This window comes from Protopterus annectens, chromosome 8.part0, assembly GCF_019279795.1.
Source record: "Protopterus annectens isolate FY-2018-M chromosome 8.part0, PAN1.0, whole genome shotgun sequence".
Taxonomy (NCBI): domain Eukaryota; kingdom Metazoa; phylum Chordata; order Ceratodontiformes; family Protopteridae; genus Protopterus; species Protopterus annectens.
The window spans coordinates 220956888-220982057 of record NC_056741.1 but is presented as its reverse complement, the minus strand read 5'-3'; the positions used below and the strand labels follow the sequence as shown (position 1 = coordinate 220982057).

Sequence of the window (25170 nt, the reverse complement as noted above, 5' to 3'; positions counted from 1 at the left end):
TAAAACAGATAATATCAGTGTAGAAGTTGTGCAACTGAATGTCAGCTTCAAAATGATGCATCATTTGTGTGATCACCATGCTCCCTTGCAAAGATATGGGTATAATAATGAGAAGTATTGTAAATGTATAATTTTCATAATCGTACAAGACTAAACAAACTGTGATATCTGTACATGTGTACAGTGCACATACACAGTTCTTTTACCATTTTGTAATGAGTAACACTATCTTCAAAATGAGGTATTACTTGGCACATTGACATGCTCCCTTGCAAAGTTATTTATCAAAATATGAAAAAAAATCTTAATTTCCATAACCCAAGTCCAAAACAAATTTTGTTATCTTCACACGAGTACAACATACAGACAACCATTCGTTTACCAAACAAACCAGCCCTCTGGGTATAACACAAAACATCAAAAGGCCGAAATATTGTCCAAAATATCTGGTTGAGCAATGCCAACATTCTGAAAACAAACAAAAGGCAGACCTACATTTAGTTACAAATACCCAGATCTTGGCACCTAAAAAGGAAGAAGCCCACTTTGTTTTCACTAATGGTTAACACTGCCATTGCACTATTATAGGCCATAGCAGCATTACATAAGTGCTAGACTCAACCTTCACATTCTACTCGTGCACAGAATAAAATGTCAAAAAAGGTCACTGCACAACTCATACAACTCAAAAAGTATCTTGTACCCAACATACAACTGTATTACTACTAACATCTTAACACCCAAACTTGAATAGATGCTCCCAAATGTCACTCTTCGTTAACTTCTAGAACACTCCACATAATGTAAAGACATTACTTTGGACAAATACCAGACCCATACCCTTTTGAGCTCCACTATTCATTTATTTATCCTTTGTTAACCAGGTTATTACCACTAGGCTAGTAGCCTCTTACACAGGATATCAGTGAATGTATGTATGTATATGTACTTGACCTTGCCTATCTTGTGCTTACTATCCACTGTTACATCTTCCTTCTTACTTTACTTCTCTCATGTCTCCCTATTAGGCATCATTTCACTTCTCCTTATATATCTTTTTTTCTAATAAATGCTTGTAAAATCACTTCACAACTAGCTCCCTTTCTCTACTATTGTCTTTACCTGTAATTAGTCCCTGTACCTTATTTTTGCACTGTTTATGACTCTTGTCCTTTTTACAAACCCAGTGCTAACCTCTATGCCTTACTGCACATATTACCATTGCTTGGTTATTTTTATTATATTTTTTTACTATTTTTGCTATTTTTTTTTCTTACAAATTTTTTTTTTTTTTTTGCTTTTTGTAGTTTGTAATTTGTTATTTGTATTTTATTCATGTCTTGGAGCTGATCTCCCCAGGCCTCTACTGGAAATGGACATATATCCAGTTAGACTAGGCCAGTCAACAAATGTAAAATAAAATAAAATAAATATATATATATATATATATATATAGATAGATACATATAGATAGATATAGATATACACACACACAGGGACAGTTCTTTTACCATGTTGGAACCATCAATACGGTCTTCAAAATGAGGTATTACTTAGCACATTCAGATGCTCCCTTGCAAAGTTATTTACCAAAATATGAAAAAAATCATAATTTCCATAACCTGAGTCCTAAAAACTGATACCTGTACATGTGTACAGCATTCAGAACCAGTTGTTTTACTATGTAGACACATATGATTGTAAATATACACACTCTTGGTGTAGCCAACAGACTGCTGAATGGGTACATGTAGAGAAAAAGCAAGGTAAGGACTGCCACTCCACGAATGAACCCAGGACAGGCATGGGACTTCAGTGGCAGGCAAGCCCATGTGATGTGTCCGATAGCTGTGCTGGCTACCCACTCAGACATCTGATACCAATGCAGTCTCACGACCTCCTTCAGTGTCAGCAGTCTGCCTTACCTGCGCCTTTTCTCTTTACATGTTTCCATTCAGCAATGGACCTAAGGGATGAAGTTCTGTATTAGTAAGCCCTTCCTGTCATCTAAATTCTACACATGCCTGATAATAAAAGGTCAGCTGTCCTAGTTGGATTTTCCTGACATTTACTCAGTTGCCTGCTACAGCCATGGGGTTCGCAGACAAAAAAATTTCCACTGCATTACATATACCATAGAACATTGTAAAGACAGTCAAAAAGTGAAGAAAATATGGGACAACAGTGACATGGCAAGGAACTGGATGCCCCTCCAAAATGGATGAAAAGACAAGATGGAAACTGGTCAGGGAGGCTACCAAGAGACCTACAGCAACACTGAAGTAGCTGCAGGAATTTCTAGCAAGTACTGGTTGTGTACTACATGACAATTTCTTCATCTGATGTTGTCTGAGTATGCACAAGCACTAAAATGAAACATCTCCCCAGTAACCCCTTCCGCAGTATGCCCTACTATTCACAAGCACCAGAATTGTAAGAATTCCATCGATAAACCCTTCAGCAGGTAACACATGTAGGTCCAAGGAAGAAGGAAATTATATCCCTTATACAAAATGGCATCACTTGTTAGAGCCTATTTTATATTTATACTTTTGAACAATTTTCCAGTATCCAATGAAAAAAAAACATATGACGCAATCATGACAAAACTGCCCAAGTCATGGAATTTACAACTATAAAAGGGCACAAGAACTTGTGTTATTGCAATCCACCAATATCGGGGCACTCAAACTTCTGTCACTGCAATCCACCAATAACACCAAAACTAAAGGAATACAAGTTTCCATTTTTTTCTTGTGGTCATTCTTTTCCTAGTTGCAACCATGTGCCACTGCAGTATTATTGATAAACATTGCACAAAATGGAAAAATGTAAACCAAGTAACTGATTTCTACTACTATTTACAGATGTATTGTTGTTAAATTTTACATTTTACAGGGAATAAATGGCACAAAAATCGTAACTTGATAAATACTACTTAACAACTTTGCATTTTCTACCCATGTCATGCAAATTTTCCCCCTTGTTATAGTCTTTCCAGCTCAAAATATGAAATCAGAGTTAACATTTGGAAGAAGTGCTCATGCACATCATTCATAGATAATATCGTAGATAATATTAGTAGTTTATCTGCATCAAACTGCAATCATCCCAACCTGAAAATGAATGATTAACTACACCTTTTCAAACAAGATGAAAGATGGCCAATTTCCAGGATCTCCGAGTAAGCCTGTAACAGCAGTTTTGAAATATATAACCAAGAAGCAAGCTTTTACATCCTCACTGTTAGTATTTTCACAGGTGTTTCTCTTCATAGCAGTAAGACAGAAAAAAAGCAGAAGCCTGCTCTCCTTTGCACAGTGAAACAGAGATAAAATCTCATTAGTGGGATGAATCCAAAACTGTAGCCTCATCCAACCTACTGTTCTCCCTTTATAAAAAAACAAACCATGCAGAACTGAAACATGATACAAGCTCCATATGAATCTGTGACCTACTTGGGGCATATCTGGTGGGACAAAGGTTGAATTTTCAAAATTATCCAATAACCACTCCGTAGCATAAGAACCCATTCCACACTCTGTCCTACTATGCAGAAGCACCAGAATGCAAGATTTTCATCGACAAACCCTTCAGCAGCCCTTACAAATATGTGCAACAAACAAATTGACATGTTACCCCCATAACCCCTTTGGTAGTATGTCCTAGTATGCACAAGAACCAAACTGAAACATTCCCTGCAATGACCCCTACAGTAGTATGTGCAAGTATACAAGTACCAAAACGAAGCACTTGTCACGACACCCCTTCAGTAGTATGTCCAAGTATGCACAAGAACCAAAATGAAACATTCCACGCAATGACCCTTTCAGTACTATATACAAGTATACACAAGCACTAAAATAAAACATTTGCTACATGATCTCTTCAGTACATACCTCTCAACCTCTTAGAACAAGAAATCTAGACAAAGCCATAACTAAAAGTGGGACAGAGAACCCAAAATAGGGACAATTTTTAAATATTGCTCTTACAAACTTAAAAAATAGAACAAGTTTTGTATTAGCATGGCTTTTTAGAAGGGTATGAAGTCCAGAGATTTCCAGAGATGTATTCTCTATTTCCCATCCAGAAGATTCAAACCCTTGATTAACTGTGTTCCTTGTCTCATCTCATTACACTGACACCTCATGCCACAGACATTAAAGTCTGCTTTTCTTACAAGAGGTTACTTCACTTACAACACTGTCTTTTCCCTAGTCTAGTTGTGAGAAACTACATCACATAATTGTGCATTAAGATCCCAGGACTAGATGCCACTAAAGTTAAAAAGGTTGACCTGCAAGAAGAGATGCAGGTGAAAAAGATTGAGGAACATTCCACTCAATTGCCTTTACATGTAAGGAATTAACTAAACTAAGTAGTTCAAATCCAAACTTCTGAAGCATGCACCTTGTCTTTACAGACGTCATTTATATAGGGGTGATGGTTGCTTACGTTGCCACATCAATTACTCTCTGTTTTATTCAATTCTTCAAAATTGGCATTGGGCTTTTTTCATGGCCTTTGGATTACACCAACTGTGTGACTATGTAAAATGCTTGCAATTTTATAACAGTCAGTTCCATTCAGTCTTGTTTTGGCGTCAGAATCCTGGTAGCTGAAGAATGAATGAGTATATTGAGTGCAGTAAAAAGACAGAATTACTGAAGCACATTAAATATCTGCGGTGGTGGTGCTGCGGTAGCATTGTCGCCTCACAGAAAGACATTGTCCTGTTCGATTCTCAACTAGAGAGTCTTCTGTGTGGAGACATGCATGAATGGGCGTACCTTCGTTGAAGGTTGTGCGTCAGGGCCGGCAACTCAGCACATAAAAATCTACTGCCAATCATTAGCGGAGCGGAGTTCCACTGTAGCGACCCCTAACCAGGAAAAGCCAAAAGACACAACAACTGAAGCACATTAAATCAAGACGGAGTGGAACTGAAAGAGGTCTTTTTTTCACACATGTATTCTTGTTTATAAACTGTCGAGTATTTTCAGCCACCAGGGTTCTGACGCCAAAACAAGACAACAAACTAAAAAAGAAGAAATTGGGTCGGGTAATAAACAAAAAGAGTCACCCTGGAACTGTAACCGGTTTGGAACTGCTACAATCTTTAACTGGGGCACTTTAATGGACGAGGTAGCGCCCACGGAACTTGTTACCACATTCACAGACTTTCCTCCTCTACAAACAACATTGTCTGCATCCTCTAAGAGTTCTACAACCTCTCTAAACACCAGACAGCTTAAAAATAAAAACACTGCAGCCATTTCATCTTGCTCGTCAGCACAGATTTCCCCAAATGCTTTAACTGACATCAACGGCTCCTTTCAACGGTCTGAAACAGCTGCGAGGACACCCATAACAGCGCAACGACGTGCAGCACAAGCTGCTGCTTCTCTCCCAGTCTTGGGAGGCCGGCAAACCAATAACACTAACGGACCATTTCAACGGCCCCAAACAACTGTTAAAGACACCAGAACAGCACAGCAAGCAAATGAACACATTTCTGCTTTTCCCTCAGGCGTGCAAGGTTGGCAAGCCATAAATACAGACAAAAACACTCACAGACCTTCTGCAAGGACTAAAACAGATGTTAACACCCTAGTCAGGCCTCAACATCGCTCGGAATACACCTCAGACCAATTTACAAGATGGGAAGCCCAACAAACCACATTTACATTTAAAAACACAAACGGACCTTCTGAACAGGCCAAGACAGTACAAACCACTCCAGAAACAGTGAAAGCACAGACCCCTTCAACTTCTGCTCACTTTCCAAGCTGGGGAAGCCGGCACCCTGCTCCTCCAACTTCTGCCACACCTGAAGCCTCTGCAAGAGCAAATTCTCTGCCCAGCTATGCCTCTGTGGTGAATATAGCTACAAAACTGCTTATAGACAAGCCATACATTAAAATTAAGAAACTAAACAATGCTCCTCTCATTCTCTATTTACCTACACTCCGGTGAGATAGGCAGGCAAGACCCGATTACACACAGCACTTCAGAGCACATTTTAAAAAGTAACATAAGCCGATAATGCAATTCTGCAGTATTACTTACCTAATAATCTGTGCTAGGAAAGAAAATCGTAGCAGACGATAAAAACCCACCACAGCTGCTGCACTTGTCCAAATGCCGAATCTGTACGCTGTAGTCCTGAGTCTGTAGGCTGAAATACTAGGGAAAGCAGGTATCTGGCGCAACAAGAAAGTAGAGGGATCCAGCAGCAATACAAGTGAAAGCTTGCAATGTTAATCACGGGAATATTTATTGCTGGAACCCTCTATTTATTACTAAAAAACAATGGAAACAGCTCTGGGGGTGGAGATGTTATGCAAGTGGTGGCTTGGATTTCCCTACTCTGATTGGCTGCCACCACTTGCCTCAGGAAATGCAGACAGAATAGCCTTGGTGTCAGCGGAGGAAAACACAGTAAAAGCTAAACCAAGTATTTCAATACAAACATATGCTTACTGTGATGTGAAAGCTAAGTTGAGAAGGCAATTGACAACGTTTAGTTACTTTCTCAACTTAGTTTTCACATTAAAGGACTGAAATAGGACCAGGAAATTACTTGCGTCTGTGGAAGGCACTCGGGGTTAAAGTCATGAAATTACAAACGTCTCATAGCAAGCTCGGGTGTAAGCACAGAGGCGCTAGGAGACGTTAGTTGGGGTTAATGAGTTAAGTAGAAGCATTGTTTTCCTGTTAGCCAGTGATGTCTGTTCTGGGTGTGCATATAAACAGTTCTTACGGCTAAATCTTCATGCAAAGATGCTAATACTTTTAGCCAGAAGTTAGGTAATGCACCTGGGCCTGGAGTTTTCCAGTTTAAGGCTTTTCTTAACTTTGTTTCAATCTATTTGGATGTTACTACATCCCATACTATATCCTGTACCTTTAAACTTCTTATTCTTTCTTTTACTACTTCTATCCATTTAGCATCTTTGTTATATTCCACAGGATCTTCATAGGTACTTCTATCTATTTCTACGTTTTTGGTTGTCTTTCGATTCCTTTAACCTTGTTTCCCAATTCTCTATAAAACGTTGTTGGGTCATCAATAAACTGCTTATTTTGTACTTTTCCTTTATATTTATCTGCATATCTTCTAAGTTTTCCGCTTATGCTGAAATTGTTAGCTTGTTATCTGCGTGATAGAGTCTGAATTGTTCTAACATTGTGCACTGCTTTTATCGCATCTTTTTGTTGATTTGTTCCCTCTTCTATCCTCTTCTAACAGTGACACTTCTTGTCTTAATTTTACATTTTTCTCTATTCAGTACTTCACGATGGTATTCGATTTCTCCCCATTTTCGCCCTCACTCTCCTGTGTACTTGTGGTAGAACTTTATCAATTATTAATTTAGCTGCACAGTAATATATCCTATTTACTTTGGTTACCGCATGGATCTCTATGAACCATCCTAATTATTGTGTTCATTTGTTTTATCAAACTTCTGAATTTTGGGGTTTTATTGACCTTCTGCAATTTATTTCTTTCATTGATCTTAATATGTCTATATTAAGTCAAGCAACTCTTAGCTCGTTTTCTTCTAAACTGAGGGCACTCCTTCCCCATGAACTTTGTGATATGGTGTGAAAGATCACTAGGAATACTATTTGGCTTAAACTAAAAGCTCTAAAGCACCCAACCACTAGAAACAGTGGACCAAAATGGCCAAAAGATCATGTGGATACGGGACTACAAATACCTAGGCATACTCTTAGATCCCAATCATCAATCACTCAGTCCAAATACAGAACATGTCACACCTACGGTTTACATCCAACTAAAAGTCTGCTACATTTAATATATCACACCACCAGCTAACAAGACTAGGAGGGCCCAGGCTATTAATGTACCGTTTCCAACACTGAAGCAAGCCCTTCCTGTCACTCAACTCAAATATCAGTCACACTGCAGACAACTACACACAGAATATGCAAATTTACCCATTTCTCTCCACCAGATTCAAACATCACTGCCTGATACCGCATAAAGCAAAGTGGCTACCAGTAATGGTCAGACATGTTTCTTCCCGTTTCACTTGCATATGACACAAATTATATGAAAATCATTCTTTCTTCACAGTTGTTTGCCTCTTGACATGAGTTACGACTTGAAACAGTCTATAGAGCAGCTTAACTATTCTGTTAAATAACTACTACATACATATACCTGATAAATCCAGAAAAGAGACATCTCTGTGTTGTGGAACATTTTGAGATGGTCTCAAATCTATTAAGGATATAAAATGAATGAAGACAAAATGAAGGCGGCAGCCGTTTATTATACACCCAAACATGAACTGGTTCAGCAATACCCCTATTTATAGGGATGCAAGATAAAGTACTTGGATGAAAGGATTAAAAAGTGTTCTGTCATGTCGACTAAGGATAAGTGGGAAGAGACTAGACAAAACAAAAACTGAGAAACTGGAAGCTTTTGATTATGGATATGGTTAGCAAAATACAATCAGTGAAAATGGTTTTACTCCCTTTAGTTTTTACAGGTCAGGCGTATTTTTTCTTATCAGCCAGAGGAAAAAACTGTGGATAATAACAAAGAGTTGTAGGGATTTTATAGGGGGCAAGAGTTAAGAGGGATAATTTGATCCTGAGTGGTGCAGAGCTACAGTCAATCCCACTCCACAAGGGGGGAATCAACCTTGCATCCCAGAAACTACCGTCCCATCAGTCTGACGAGCCTTATCTGCAAGGCCATGGAGCGTATTATCATGGAACTTATAAATAAAGACATTGGCAACCTTCAAACACTGGACCCCACCCAGTTTGTGTTCGTGAAGGGTCGATCTTGTCTCCTGAACCTGACAGACTTCTTTGAATCAGTCTCCAGAGCCATGAACAAGGATAAGGTGGTCCACACAGCCTATCTAGACTTTGCCAAGGCTTTTGACACCATCCCCCACTCTGGAATCATAGATAAACTTACTAAGCTGGGCATTAATCCCTATGTCACCCAATAGGTTGCCAACTGGCTTACTGACAGAACCCACACTGTAAAAGTAGCAGACTCCAAATCTGGCTCCAGACAAGTGACAAGTGGAGTATCTCAGGGTTCAGTCTTGGGACCGCTCTTGTTTGGCATCTACTTCTCTGAAGTACAGGTCAACACTAAGGGACTCTGGCTAACAAAGTTCACAGATGACTGCAAACTGGGAGCCATTACTGAATCCCCAAATTATGTGGATACTTTACAAAAGGGCCTTACAGAAACAGATGCTTGGTGCCATAGCCATGGGCTCAAGCTCAATGCCAAGAAATGTATAGTTATCCCCCTTTGGGAAAAAAACATGTACCCGTGAATTACCACATAGGTAGCAGTACATTAAACACCGAAAGTATGATAAGAGACTTAGGGACGCAGGTGGACAGTGGTCTCACCTTCGATAACCACATCACCACAACAGTCAGGAAATTCTTCTATGTGGCACACATCATCACTAAGGGCTTTTCATCTAGAAAAAAGGAGGTCATTGTCCCACTGTCCTCATCCCTCATTAGACCCATTATAGAATACAAAGCCCCATTTGGTATGTACCTCTCAAGACATCTGCAACAACTGGAAAGGCCGCAGAAATACCTCACTAAAAGAATCACAGGCCTAAAGCAGATGCCTTATGCTGACCTCCTTAAAAAACTCCAGCTATACTCTGTCGCATATCGTCTACTCAGAAACGATCTCTGCTTAACATACAAGGCCATGTCAAACCCAGAGCTGTTGGACATGCTACACTTAAAGAAATCCCAATCCCCCAGAGCCACATGCTCCAGGGATCTAAACCTTGTCATCACAATAAACAAAACATGCTGGAGGGATAGGTTCCTGACCCAGAGATTCTCCAGACTCTGGAATATACTGCCCATACATGTCAAGCAGAGTGTCTCTTTGGCCCTCTTCAAAAGGAACCTTGACGATTGGATGGGAGAAAGAAAATTCACCCTGGGGATCAAGTCAGTCGCCCTGCTAGACAGGGGTCCAGGGAAGTAAATAGTGTGGGAAGAAATAGCCAGGGAATTGTTATGGCTAGGCTTGTATAGGCACTAGGGCTGATAGCCTTGTACTAACCTATGAACCTTCCATTACAAGGTGATTTAAGATTACCTGATTTGAAGGGATACTTTAGCATTACACAGTTACAGATCATATACACAACATAAACAGAAGGTTATAATTCAAAGTGGAAAGGCGTGATGATAAAGCAGGGGGAAATTCAAGAAATACAGATACAGTGGGATTTTTGGAAGCAAATCCTTAAAGAAAAAAACAACACATAATACTGTATTCATAAAGTAACAGAAAGTATAGCAAGAACTAAGCCAACACAACAATGGAGAAAGGTGATTTTGCCAGTAGGAATGACTGCATGTAGCAGGTATAGAAAAGAGGCAACAAGGAGATGGAATTTACTGGAGAAGGATGGCAAATGGAACCAAGGAACCGGGAGCAAATGACTTGAGAGGGAAAGGTAACAATGTGGAATGAAGCCAAGAAAACATTTGGACTGCAGGCTAGAATGTCTTCCTTATCAGGGAATGACATCAGAGCACAGGTAAAAGCAAACAGGTTGGGGAGTCAAAAGAAACACCTGCTCTGGTACAGTTTTTAGTTGAATCTGTAACAGAAGAAGCTGTTAAACATGGATAATTAACACAGCATGCAAAATACTACACAATAATTATACGAATCAAATCAGGAGAGGTTAGAAAGGACTGGGAGACAGAAACTGGAAAAACAATTTACATGGGAACAATGGGAGGGCAATCATACCTCTGAACCTGTTAGAGAAAGAAATCTGGACAAAGCTATAAAAATGGGGGGACACAGGCCCAAAAATAGGGACCATTTTAAATACTGCCCTTACAAACATAAAAAGTTGATACAATAACAGGTTTTGCATTAGTATGCATTTTCTGAAGAATATGAAGTCTGAAACTCAAATGTCTGTCATTGTCTGACTTCAGTCTAACAGTCTGTCAGTGATTTGCCAGAAAACCACAATTTTATAAAAAATGGACTAAAAATATGAGAGAAAAATCTGGGCATTCTGCAAAAATCTGTACAGTTGAGAGGATTAGGGCATATATATATTAGCCCCATGTATGCAACAAGGTCTAGAATGTTCAGGATTTTTTGCTTGGAAGTGTTTGCACAGCTATTTTTATGCCTCATGCAGACGTTGGAGGTGTGATTAGGAAGAAATAAGTAAATGGTGACATACGTGTTAGGAGTATACTGAACTAGCAGATTTTAAAAAATACCTACAGAGTTCTCAGTCAGAAATACTGGGTGAACAAATGGCTATAACTAAGGAACTGATTTTTTGAGCAGGGATACAGGATTTGAACTGCCTATACATAAGTACATATTCATTTATTTAACATTTATCAGGAATGTCCAAATGGGATTGATCTCATTTCCAGCGATGGCCCATGCAGAAAAGCTCCACAGTTATTGCAGATATAAATATAGAGACTATTACAAAACACATACATAAAAAAATAGCATTTTAGGAGTTTTTCATTGTACAAGGAGAAAAAAGTCTGTATCATTTTTACAATTGCAGAGCTCACAAGGCTGCAATAAGAAGGCAGTGGTCTGTGCATAATTCCCATCAGCAGTATGATACTGCATCAGTCTTCTCAGTCTCCTCAATGGGCCAGTTCAGCTCAGCCTAAGAGTTGGCCAAGGAGGATTCAACAGACCTTATGAATAAGGAGAAGAGCTACCAATAGCAGAGAATCTACTGCATGGACACAAAGTCAAATTCGCAGTTTCCTGTACCACAGTTTTCATCCTTAAACCTCATCCCTGCAAAAAGGTGGCATGAAATGTAGAAAAAAACACCTGTCCTTCAATGCCAAGTCTCAGTATTTTACATAAGTTTCATAAGTTGTGCCTTGGAGCCTTGTGTAACCAATTTCATCGGCAAAGACAAAGGTTCTACAACCCCTGCAGTATGAAGTGTTGTGTGGCAGGCTTACAAAACAGAAGTAAAAATAAGACTTACTTGATTAACCTGAAGAATTATTAAACACGTTACTAACTATGCAGCCAACTCATACTGAAGTTCATTCATGGTGTAAAACCAGCTTCAAACACACTCACACCAGCATATCTCTAGGTGAAGGCAGCTACTGCACAGCATTCCTAGTTGCACTACCTTATGTTTTTAAGATTATGGCTCTTGTGCTCCTCTTCATAAATCCCTCAAGGTAATTTGCATTTAAAAAAAATGTATCTTGCTGTTTAGCTTTGTAGTTAAGAACTTAAATTGTGCTGGATCACCTAGCTACATCAGTATTGGACAGAGGTGCTATATACTAGAACCTGGTTCCTTTAAATGCTTAGCTTCATTAACACAAGTAATCTAAGAAACCACACTACGCTACAGCCTTTCAACCTCTCAAAACAAAAAAAAGTTGCATTCACAAATCTTAATTTACAAATTAAAGGACAAAAACGGGATTATATTATTAAATGCTCAACTTCTCTGTCCTTTTTCTCCCTACTTACTGTCCCCGCTATGAATAAACAATACGGCATTTAAAATATTTTAAATTGAATGTTTCTTTCCACCAGAATAGTACCTTAGTGTACTGTGGTGGTTTCGCTGTCAAAAAACTTTTATCCTGCCCTTGAAAAGTTTGGTGCAATCTCCAATTCATTGATGTCACTGAGGCCAATGAATACAGGTAGTTTTCTGGCCAATTCCCTCCCCAAAATGTCATCGCCACGATTGTCCTAATAACCCTCCCATGCTGTGATGTCAAAACTCCCTGGTCCTCCCCCTACCCATACAGAAAGTAAAGGCTAGAACAAGGAAACTGTACATGAGTCAAGTCTCCTACCGTGAGCTGTGAATCACAGCAGGCAACAGTTCAAATTACCCTTAGCACTTTGACAGCTGGGGAAGTTAGGTGTGAAAGGGGATGGGAGATGAGTCAAAGTAGTAAAATTCATGCTTCACAAAAGAGGGAAGTTTAGCCATTCTAAAAAGCAGCAGCAGTAAAAACAAACACTTTGGAAGTCTGTTCTTTAGCATTTGCACTGTTTGTGTTTTAAGTAGTCACTGAATGCATGGCATGTTACTTAAAACTGTACAAACAACTCGCATAAGCTCCCAGTTTCTACGTGGCAATGCAGTCCAAAATACAGCAGTAAAATCACGGTCACTGAGGACGCCAAAACTCTATTCAGAGATATAAAAAACCTTTTATTCGACAAATAGTGAGCGCTTTCGCCAAGAGGCTTCTTCAGACTAATACAAGCAACAACATTTTCTCAAGGTTTAAATAATCAAGGTTATAATTTCATTGGTTCATTGCTTAGATCATATTATGTCATGATTGATGCCCTTAAAGAGGACTATTCTTAGGCTATTCGCTATAGTGCAAAAAATTGAAACTAAAGATAGACACTAAAAATACATAATTAATACATATTAAAGATCTAAAAATATATACAAGAATACATAGTTAAAACTGTAAAATGATGTGAATCAATAAATTCATATATATACACATACTGAATATAGCTATGGACCATAAAATGACAACTATATTTATCTCTTTAATTTCCTATTTCTTAGAATAGGTCTAATAGGTGTTTTGTCATTCAATCCAGGTGCCTGATCAGCTTTGCACCTGATGATCCATTTTAGTTCACATTCTAAAGTATAATTAATTATATCTCCTCCCCTTGGGTTAGCAAAAATCTTTTGTATAACACAGAACCTAAACTTGTGTGTAGGACCTAGGTTCTTACAATGCTTAGCTAATGCGTTAAAATCTGAACCAATTCTGATGTGGTAAGCATGTTCTCTAACGCGTTCCCTTAGTGACCTGTTAGTTTTTCCTATATAAAATGCAGGACATGCTTCACATCTTGCTAAGTAAACCACATCTTTACTGCTACAGTTTGTATTGGTGTTAAACTCAAAGATTTGTTGTGTAACAGGGTGAACAAAAGTTGTGTTTTCATTAATGTATACACAATAATTACATTTACCACAGCGTAATGTATTATGATTATCCTTCTTCATTTCTACTCTGTGCTTGATATCTCTGGGGTTGCATAGCAGTCGCTTAAGATTAGGTTTATTCTTATAATATACTCTAGGTTTGAGGCCTACAACGTGTTTGATGTCCTCATCTAGCAAGAGTATATCCCAGTTGCTAGCCATGATGCCTCTTAGCTGTGCTGCATCTTTAGTATAGAACATAGGAGCCCTGACTTCTCGTGTGGTTTCTACTAGGTCAGTACCAAGTACTGCAGATTGTTCTGAGTAGTAAGGTTTAGCTATAGTGCTTCTAAGATCATTGACTTCTAGAATCCTTTTTTCTACTATCTGCGTATCATACCCTCTTTTACTAAATTTATCTCGAAGGCCATCCAGTTCATTCAAGTATCCATCATAAGACTGGTTAAGCCTGGATGCTCTCATTATCTGTCCTTTCACTATGTTGTCAAATATATAATTGGGGTGCATGCTACTCCTATGTAGGAGTGTGTTTCTATAGCACAGTTTCCTATGGACAGAGGTATTGAGCATCCCATTGCTTAGTCTATTAATACCTATGTCTAAAAATGAAATATTATTTCTCGAGAAATTTAGAGTAAACTTGAGGAATGTAGTAGAGTTATTCATATATTCTACTAATTCTAGGAGTGAAGCTACGTCATCTAGCCACACGAGGAAAAGGTCATCTACAAACCTTCTGTATAAACCTGCATATCTTCTAAACAAATCACAAGTAAAAAGGAAGCTTTCTTCCCACCAAGCCAAAGTCCGTTTAGCTTGGTGTGTGTTCTTTGGATTTTATTATGTTACTTAAAACTGACTGAAAGACAGCAGTGTATGCATGTAAATCAATGCAGCGACAAGAGCTTTAGGAAGAAAGAGGCCAGCATGATGTAAACTTTTTTTATAGACAAGCACTGCATTGTGGGACACGTAGAGGCAGATTAAACAATCAGAATTACTTCAAGATGCCGGACCCCACATGATCAGACTCAGAAATTAATTCTAAAAACATTTAAAAACTGTAAATAGTCCCAGAGTGGTGTTAAAATGTAGGAAACACCAAATCATGATGAAATAAACATGTTGAGTCTGTGGGCGCCATTCCCCTTTAAAGTATGCAAAACATGTATCCCAACTAAATTAGGGTTGAGATCATATCAACTTTTTAAAATTTATTATTTTTGAAAACACTGCAGCTGTAATCTGCAAAGTGGAAAGGAAAGAACCTTTACTATCTATATCAGACCTCTCAAAATAACTGTACAAAATTCTGCTTAAGAACAAATAGGGAAAAAGGGTATTTTGAAGCAAATGCGATACTTGGGGTGCAATGCATTTATTAACATTATTACAGTTTTAAATTCCATTCTCTCTTCCCCAAACCTTTAAATATCCAAAAGCCAGACAGGTGCTTACCAATTTGGTCTTTGCCCAGGGACATCAGTCATCTCCCGATTGATTAGTTTAAGGTAATTGTTCATCGTGAACTGTGGTCCCACTGAGAAACCTCCATAGAAATAAGAAAAGCCTGTGACCTCCAGGAAAGATGGAACTGCTTGTATTGCACTAACTTCTTGTTCCTTGCTTAGTCTTGTCTGTGAGACAGAGAGAAAGGAAAGGGGGGGGGACAGCGAGTGAGCAAGGATTAGGGTTAGGAAAAACAAATTAAGCAGAATTAAATGCAAATCATATGCAATGCACAACTGCAGTTCTGAAATTAAAATGAAATTACAGTATCTTCTATTACACTGCAGCATTTTTATAACAAAGGCACTAACTTGCAGTGAGTTCTTCAACAATGGTTTCAATTCACATTCTTACAACTATAACTCATTCTCTTTTACTTGCTTAATCCACTATAACTCTGACAGAGCTGGAGCGTACTCTGACACAATGGGTGAAAAACACAGAAAATCAACCTGAAAAGGGTGCCAACCTTCTGCAGGATGCACACATTCACTCACTCTCACACTTCATGCATACTTATGGACAAATGAGTATCACTGATCTACCTACAGCACATCTTTGGGATGTGAAAGGAAACTGAAGCAGCTGGCATAAACCATGCGCTTGCAAGAGGACCTGCAGTGTTGCATCAAAAGCACTCCAGATGAGACCAGTATTTGCAGACATAAAATGCACAGATTTCACATATGCATCTGTACCTAAAGCTATACAGTATGTATATGTACACACACACACACACACACACACACACACACACACACACACACACACACACACACACACATATATATTGTATGTGCATGTGTGCATGCGCATAATTATGCAACATGTACAATACGAACTGCTAGACAAATTCCTTTACTTACCCTATCACATAATAAAATATATCCTCATAGTTTCTATGTCACAAATACATCGACAAAAGACTCTAGGAGATAATGCATTTGTCTGCAGTCACTACATTATTTTCACACTTTTGTAGCTCCATTTTAATAGCAGCAGTCACATTAACAAACAAAAAGTACAGTTTTGTACCTACCATAAATGTAGATGTTCGAAGATCCACATTGCTGCAGTCCTTACATATGGGTAGTCCGCTGTCCTCGGTCGGCCCGAATACCAAAGTATTAGGCTGACGTCGGTCATGGGCGCTCAGATCTGACATCAGAGCGTCAGGGTATAAAAGCGCATGACCGACGTCATATCCTCAGTCTTTTCTTGCCCCAGATGTCAGAAGGCCCTAAAAAGAAAGGCCACAGCCAAACAACAGAATACCTCCCAAAAACATGCCCAACAACCACCACCACCCAAACTATATAACCATACAAACTACAGTGGGGAAGGAGGGAGGGTAAATTGGACTGCAGCAATGTGGATCTTCGAACATCTACATTTATGGTAGGTACAAAACTGTACTATGTTCTTCATCTCACATTGCTGCAGTCCTTACATATGGGTAGAATCCCAAAGCAGAGGAAAGGGAGGATGGCAAAATCATAAAGCATTAGGGGCTGCTAAAATGCCCTGTAAAATAGCAGTGGCAAATCCAGCCCTAGACTTAGAATAGAGAGGAAGATGGTAATGTTTAGAAAAAGTATGTACTGAACTCCAAGTAGCTGCCTCCAAAATATCTTTTGTAGCTACCCCCCTTAGAAAGGCAGTAGAAGTGGCAGTAGCTCTAGTGGAATGAGGCCTGATTCCAGCCGGAATCTCCTTACCATGATGGGAATAACAGAAGGAAATACAAAAACCAATCCATTTAGAAATAGTCTGTTTTGAAACAGGTTTTCCCTGAGAACCCAAAGCAAAAGAAACAAACAACTGCTGAGACTGCCTGAAACCCTTGGTTCTGCTCAAATAATAACGCAACTGCCTATGAATATCCAAAGTATGTAAAATCTTTTCCCCTTTGTTTTGAGGGTCTGCATAAAAGGTAGGCAAATGAATAGTTTGATTTAAGGCCACACTAGACACCACTTTAGGCATAAAGGAAGGATTAGTACGCAAAGATACCCTATCCTTATGAAAAATTAGGAAAGGTTCCACTGCCATAAGAGCCTGTAATTCAGAAACCCTTCTTGCAGAGGTAATGGCCAACAAAAAAGCAGTCTTCCATGACAAATATTTTAACTCGGCAGTAGCTGCAGGCTCAAAAGGTTGTAGAGTAAGTTTTTCCAACACAAAATTGAGATCCCAAGCAGGAGTAGGAGCTCTACGTGGGGGTCTTATGTTCTTTGCCCCTCTAAGAAACTGCTTAAACAAAGGATGAGAGAATAAAGGAGGGTCACAGTCATAGTGAGCAGAAATGGCTGCAGCATGAACCTTTATGGAGGAGAAGGACAAACCCTTGTCCAATAATTCAGTAAGATATTGCAGAGAAACACTTAAATCAGGCTTGGAAACATCAAAATCCTTCCCTTTGCTCCAAATAAAAAATCTCCTCCATTTATCAGCGTAAACTTTCCTCGTACTAGGCCTCCTGGCCTCTAAAATAACATTCAAAACTTGTTGTGGCAGCTGAGACCCTCCAGAGTCTAAAACAGAATATGCCAGGCTGTTAGGTGCAGAGACTGAATCCTGACATTGAGGAAGTGATTGCCCTCCTGAGACAAAAGATGTGGAATCAAAGGTAGAGGCCATGGAGGCTCTCGTACTAAACTCCTCAGTAGTGGGTACCAGTGTTGTCGAGGCCAATCCGGCGCTATCAGAATCATGGATGGCTTGTCTTGTCTGGCCTTCAAGAGTACCTTGGGTAGAAGAGGCAGAGGTGGAAAGGCATATACATGAAGATTGTTCCAACTGAATGATAGAGCGTCCACCTTCCAAGCTGTGGGATGAAACATTTTTGTGCAAAACTTTGGCAACTGGTAATTTAGTGGAGAAGCGAACAGATCTATATCTGGAGTTCCCCATAACACTGTCAACCTTTGAAATACATGAGGATCCAATTTCCATTCGTGAGGATCCACTAGTTGTCTGCTCAGCACATCTGCTAAGGAGTTCTGTGCTCCTGGTAGAAACCTTGCCTGAAGATTGAGGTGTAAACTGAGAGCAGTCTCCCACAAAATCATCGCTTGCCTGCAAAGAGGGTACGAGTGAATTCCCCCTTGCTTGTTGATGTACCACATGACAGTAGTGTTGTCTGTTTGAATCAACACCTGCCCTGGGTGAAGTAAATCCTCGAAAGCCATCAATGCAAATTGAACTGCTAACATCTCCTTCAAGTTGATATGCAAATGTTGAAGTCTGACAGGCCACGTGTCTTGCACCCATTTTCCATTGAGGTGTGCTCCCCAAGCCTTCGTTAGAATCTGACTCGCCTCTGGTCGGGTCACAGAGAGTCCCTTGTTTAGGTGAGATTCCTGGGCCCACCACAAAAATTCCTGCTGAATGCAAGGTATCATTTGAATGACAGTGTCTAGATCTTGGCAGTGTTGTGTCCATACATTTTTGAGATACCATTGAAGCTTCCTCATATGCAGTTTGGCATTGGGAAGCACCAGAATACAAGATGCCATGAACCCCAAGGCTTGAAGGACTGTCCTTGCAGTCAGCCTGGACTGTAGAGACATTTGATGGAAATAAAGAGAAAGGTGTCTTTGCTTGTCCGGGGTCAAAAAGGCCATCTGGGAAGCTGTATTCAGTCTCACACCCAGAAAGCACATGTCCTGAGAGGGTACTAGACTGGACTTTGTTTCGTTCACAGAATACCCTAGGCATCTGAACACTACCATCACATACTGTAGATGATGAAGAAGTTCGTCCTTGTCTTGTGCAATAATCAGGCAATCGTCCAAATAAGGATAAATCTGTATTCCTCTTAACCTGAAAAAGGCTATCACTGGAGCCAGAACCTTTGTGAACACTCTGGGCACAGTAGATAAGCCAAAGGGCAATGCAGAGAACTGATAATGTAAATTTCCAGCCCGAAAACGCAGGTACCTCCTGCAACTGGGCCTGAGAGGAACATGAAGATAAGCCTCTTTTAGATCCAGAGTTACCATCCAGTGATCTTTTCCCAGCAGGGGTAAAAGCTGTTGTAACGTCAGCATTTTGAACTTTGGAATGTCCAAATAAGTGTTGAGGGTGGATAAATCCAAAATCGGTCTCCACGTGTTCCCCTTCTTTGGTACTAGAAACAGGCGAGAATAAAATCCTAGACCCACCTCTGACAGAGGAACTGGCTGTATAGCCCCCATTTGAAGAAGTAAGGAAATCTGTTTGTAAGCCTCTATCCTTTGCCGAGGAGGAACGTCTGGCATGCCTTTGAAAGGAGGCAAAGTATGGAAATAGAACTTGTAGCCTTGGTTTATAATGTCCAATACCCATTTGTCCTGGGTGATTAAAAGCCAGTTTTGCTTGAAAAGAGCTAGTTTTCCTCCCAAAGGAGCTGCCAGGCAAGAAGAATCTGGCAGCTGAAAATGCAGGTCATTGGGCCTGTTTTCGAAAGGACTGGCCCCTACCCTCACCAGCAGATTGTGCAGGCGAACTCCATGTTCTGGGCCTGAAGGTACTCTGAGCTCTGCCCCTACCACGTCTAGATCTACCCCTAGACTGAGAATCAGAAGAAGGGCTCGTCCACCCCTTAGTAGGCCAATTTCTACTAAACTTTGGAGGTTGCACCTGCAAAAAATCTTTAACAGTCTGCATGGACTTAGCCTTGTCTTCCATTTTCTTCAAAACAGACTCCACAGGGGGACCAAACAAAACTTCAGCCTGTAAAGGGGCATCCAGAATTCTAGTTTTAACATGCTCGGATAAATTCTGATCCTTAAGCCAGGCGTGCCTACGAAGAACTGAACCAGTGGCAGCCACCCTAGAAGAAGCCTGTAAAGCATCAAAACCACACTGCAAAGAATGCTTCCCCACTTGTTCAGATACATGCACCAAATCTTGCAATTCTTTACACTCTATGCCCTCTGCCAAAGCATCCACTTTAGATTTTAGCTGAGAATGGAGGAAATTCTGATACTTCAACATATGAAACTGGCAATTTAAAGCCCTCATTGCTAAAGTAGAAGATGTATACACCTTCTTACCCCATCTGTCCAAAGCTCTAGCTTCCTTATCTAGAGGAACCGGATTCTTTACAACAGAGGCTCTAACACCCTTAGGCCCCTGACTAATAGTTTCTGGGTCCGCCATAGGACTCTTATACAGATATTTATGAGCCTCAGGCACCCTATAATACCTGTCCGGTTTAACTGGTGCAGGGGGCAAAGAATCTGGATTAAGGGAAGCTTCCGAAAAAACATCTTGAACAACATCCAAAACAGGAGGTATAGCCAAGGGTCTATGCTGTGGTAAAAACAAGAAAGTACAGTTTTGTACCTACCATAAATGTAGATGTTCGAAGATCCACATTGCTGCAGTCCTAACACTTGGGTAGTCCGCTGTCCCAGTCGGCCCGAATACCAAAGTATAAGGCTGACGTCGGTCAAGGCGCATTAGTCTGACGTCAGGACGTCAGGGTACAAATGCGCATGACCGACGTCATATCCTCAGTCTTTTCTTGCCCCGGATGTCAGAAGACCCTAAAAAGATAAGGCCAAAACCAAAAAACACCAAACACTCCTGTACCAAATATATATACAATATATACAATTTACAAAAGTACAACCCCACCCACACAACCACCCCTAAACACAGAGGGGAAGGAGGGAGGGTAAATTGGACTGCAGATATGTGGATCTTCGAACATCTACATTTATGGTAGGTACAAAACTGTACTATGTTCTTCATCCCACATTGCTGCAGTCCTAACACTTGGGTAGAATCCCAAAGCAGAGGTAAGGGAGGCTGGCAAATCATAAAGAAGCTGGAGCTGTCAACATGCCCTGCAAAATAGCCGTGGCAAAACCAGCCCTAGATTTAGAGTAGAGAGGAAGGTGGTAATGCTTAGAGAAAGTATGCACTGAACTCCAAGTAGCTGCCTCCAAAATATCCTTAGTTGCCACCCCCCCTTAGAAATGCTGTTGAAGTGGCAGTAGCCCTAGTGGAATGAGGCCTAATCCCAGCTGGAATCTCCTTGCCATGATGGGAATAACAAAATGCAATGCAAAACCCAATCCACTTAGAAATAATTTGTTTTGACACAGGCTTGCCCTGAGAACTCAAAGCAAAAGAAACAAACAACTGCTGAGACTGCCTAAAATCCTTAGTCCTGGTTAAATAATAACGCAACTGCCTGTGTACATCTAAAGTGTGCAAAATCTTTTCCCCCTTATTTTGGGGATCTGCATAAAAAGTAGGCAAATGAATAGTTTGGTTTAAAGCCACACTAGAGACCACCTTAGGCATAAAGGAAGGATTAGTGCGTAATGATACCCTATCCTTATGGAAAATCAAAAAGGCTCAACCGCCATAAGGGCCTGCAATTCAGAAACCCTTCTTGCAGAAGTAATGGCCAACAAAAAGCAGTCTTCCATGACAAGTATTTCAATTCAGCAGTAGCCGTGAGGCTCAAAAGGTTGTAGAGTAAGTTTCTCCAACACAAAATTGAGGTCCCAAGCAGGAGTAGGAGCTCTACATGGGGTCTTATATTCTTTGCCCCTCTAAGAAATTGCTTGAACAAAGGATGAGAAAACAATGGTGGGTCACAATCATAGTGAGCTGAAATTGCTGCAGCATGAATCTTAATGGAAGAGAAAGACAAACCTTTGTCCAATAACTCAGTAAGATATTGAAGAGCCACACTCAAATTAGGCTCAGAAACCTCCAAATCCTTTGCTGCACTCCAAAATAAAAATCTCTTCCATTTTTCTCGTACACTTTCCTTGTACTAGGTCTTCTGGCTTCCATAATCACATTCAAAACTTGTTGAGGAAGTTGAGACCTGCTGTGGTTCAAAACAGAATATGCCAGGCTGTTAGATGAAGAGAGTGAAGCTTGACATTGAGTAGATGACCGTCCCTCTGAGACAATAGGTGTGGAATCAAAGGTAAAGGCCATGGAGGCTTCCTTACCAGACTCCTCAGTAATGGGTACCAGTGTTGCGAGGCCAATCTGGAGCTATTAAAATCATCCTTGGCTTGTCTTGTCTGACCTTTAGGAGTACCTTTGGGAGGAGAGGCAGAGGTGGAAAGGCATACACATGAAGATTTTTCCAACTGAAAGAAAGAGCATCCAGTTTCGAAGCTGTGTGATGAAACCTTTTGTGCAAAACTTTGGCAGCTGGTGGTTTAGTGGAGAAGCGAACAGATCTATGTCTGGAGTTCCCCATGACACTGTCAATTTCGAAATACATGAAGATCCATTTTCCACTCGTGGGGATCCATGATTTGCCTGCTTAACACATCTGCTAAGGAGTTCTGTGCTCCGGCAGAAACCTTGCCTGAAGATTTAGTTGCAAGCTGAGCAGTCTCCCACAAAATAATTGCTTGCCTGCATAGAGGATAAGAATGTGTTCCCCTTGTTTGTTGATGTACCACATGACAGTTGTGTTGTCTGTTAGAATCAACACCTGCCCTGGAAGAAGTAACTCCTTGAAAGCCATTAATGCAAACTGGACTGCTAACATCTCCTTCATGTTGATATGTAGATGCTGTAGTCTGGCAGGCCACTTGTCTTGTATCCACTTTCCATTCAGATGAGCTCCCCAAGCTATGTCTGAGGCATCTGTCGTTAGAATCTGACTCGCCTCTGGCGGGTCACAGAGAGTCCCTTGTTTAGGTGACATTCCTGAGCCCACCACAAAAATTCCTTTTGAATGCAAGGTATTATTTGAATGACAGTGTCCAAATCCTGGCAGTGCTGTGTCCATACATTTTGAGATACCATTGCAGCTTCCTCATATGCAGTTTGGCATTGGGAAGCACCAGAATACAAGATGCCATGAACCCTAAGGCTTGAAGGACTGTCCTTGCAGTCAGCCCGGACTGAAGAGATAGTTGATGGAAGTAAAGTGAAAGATTCTTTTGTTTGTCCGGGGTTAAAAGGCCATCTGGGTTGCTGTATTCAGTCTCACACCCAGAAAGCACATGTCTTGAGAGGGTACTAGACTGGACTTTATTTCGTTCACAGAATACCCCAGGCATCTTAGCACTGCTATCACATATTCCAAATGCTGAAAAAGGTGTTCCTTTTCTTGAGCCAGAATCAGGCAGTCGTCCAAGTAAGGATAGATTTGTATTCCTTTTAGCCTGAAGTAAGCTATCACTGGAGCCAGAACTTTTGTGAATACTCTGGGCGCAGTAGATAAGCCAAAGGGCAATGCAGAGAACTGATAATGGGAATTCCCAGCTCGAAAACGCAGATGCTTCCTGCAACTTAGTCTGATAGGCACATGAAGGTAAGCCTCCTTGAGATCTAAAGTTACCATCCAATGATCTTTTCCCAGCAGAGGTAAAAGCTGTTGTAACGTCAACATTTTGAACTTGGGAATGTCCAGATAAGTGTTGAGGATAGATAAATCCAAAATTGGTCTCCACGTGTTCCCCTTTTTTGGTACTAGGAACAGGCGAGAATAAAATCCTAGGCCCCTTTCTGGCACAGGAACCGGCTGAATGGCCCCTATTTGGAGTAACAGAGAAATTTGCTTGTGAGCCTCTTTTCTTTGTAGAGGAGGAATGTCTGGCATGCCTTTGAAAGGAGGCAAGGTATGGAAATAAAACCTGTAACCGTGGTGAATGATATCCAATACCCATCTGTCTTGGGTAATTAAACTCCAATTTTCTTTGAAAAGTGCCAGCCTTCCTCCCAAAGGTGCTGCCAGACGAGAAGGCTCTGGCAGCTGAAAAGGCAGGTCATTGGGTCTGTTTACAAACAGACTAACCACTGCCCTCACCAGAAGACTGAGAAGGTGAACTCGCTGTTCTAGGCCTAAAAGAACCTTGAGCTCTGCCCCTACCACGTCTAGACCTACCCCTAGACTGGGAATCATAAGAAGGATATGTCCACCCCTTAGTAGGCCAATTTCTACTAAACTTGGAGGCTGAACCTGCAAAAATCTTTAACAGTCTGCATAGACTTAGCCTTGTCCTCCATTTTCTTTAAAACTGCTTCCACAGGCGAACCAAACAACACATCAGATTGTAACGGAGCATCTAAAATCCTTGTCTTAACATGCTCAGCCAAATTCTGATCCCTCAGCCAGGCGTGCCTCGCAAGAACAGAACCAGTGGCAGCCACCCTCGAAGAGGCCTGTACAGCATCAAAACCACATTGCAAAGAATGCTTACCCACCTGTTCAGAAACATGAACTAAATCCTGCAACTCTTTACACTCAATACCTTCCGCCAGAGCATCCACCTTAGACTTCAATTGTGAAAGGAGATAATTTTGGTATTTTAACATGTGGAACTGGCAATTCAAAGCCCTCATGGCTAAAGTGGAAGAAGTATACACCTTCTTTCCCCATCTATCCAAAGCCCTTGCCTCTTTATCAGGAGGAACAGGATTTTTAACAACAGAAGCCTTAACACCTTTAAGCCCCTGAGAAACAGTTTCTGGGTCTGCCCTAGGACTCTTAAAAAGATACTTATGAGCTTCAGGCACCCTATAATACCTATCCGGTTTAACTGGGGCAGGAGGCAAAGAATCAGGGTTCAGGGAAGCCTCTGCAAAAACATCTTCCACCACATCCAGAACAGGAGGTATAGCCAAAGGCTTATGCTGGGGTAAAACAAAATTCCCTAAGCCT

At 40.6% G+C, this 25170-nt stretch overlaps 1 protein-coding gene across 1 annotated transcript in view; it reads right to left on the bottom strand.

The window, feature by feature from the left end:
- LPCAT3 (lysophosphatidylcholine acyltransferase 3) overlaps positions 1–25170 on the bottom strand; it is a 709408-nt gene that overhangs the window by 392850 nt on the left and 291388 nt on the right. Inside the window, exon 6 of the mRNA XM_044079698.1 lies at positions 15480–15658. Coding sequence (XP_043935633.1) covers positions 15480–15658 — 179 coding nt within the window. The remainder of the gene's footprint in view (positions 1–15479; positions 15659–25170) is intronic.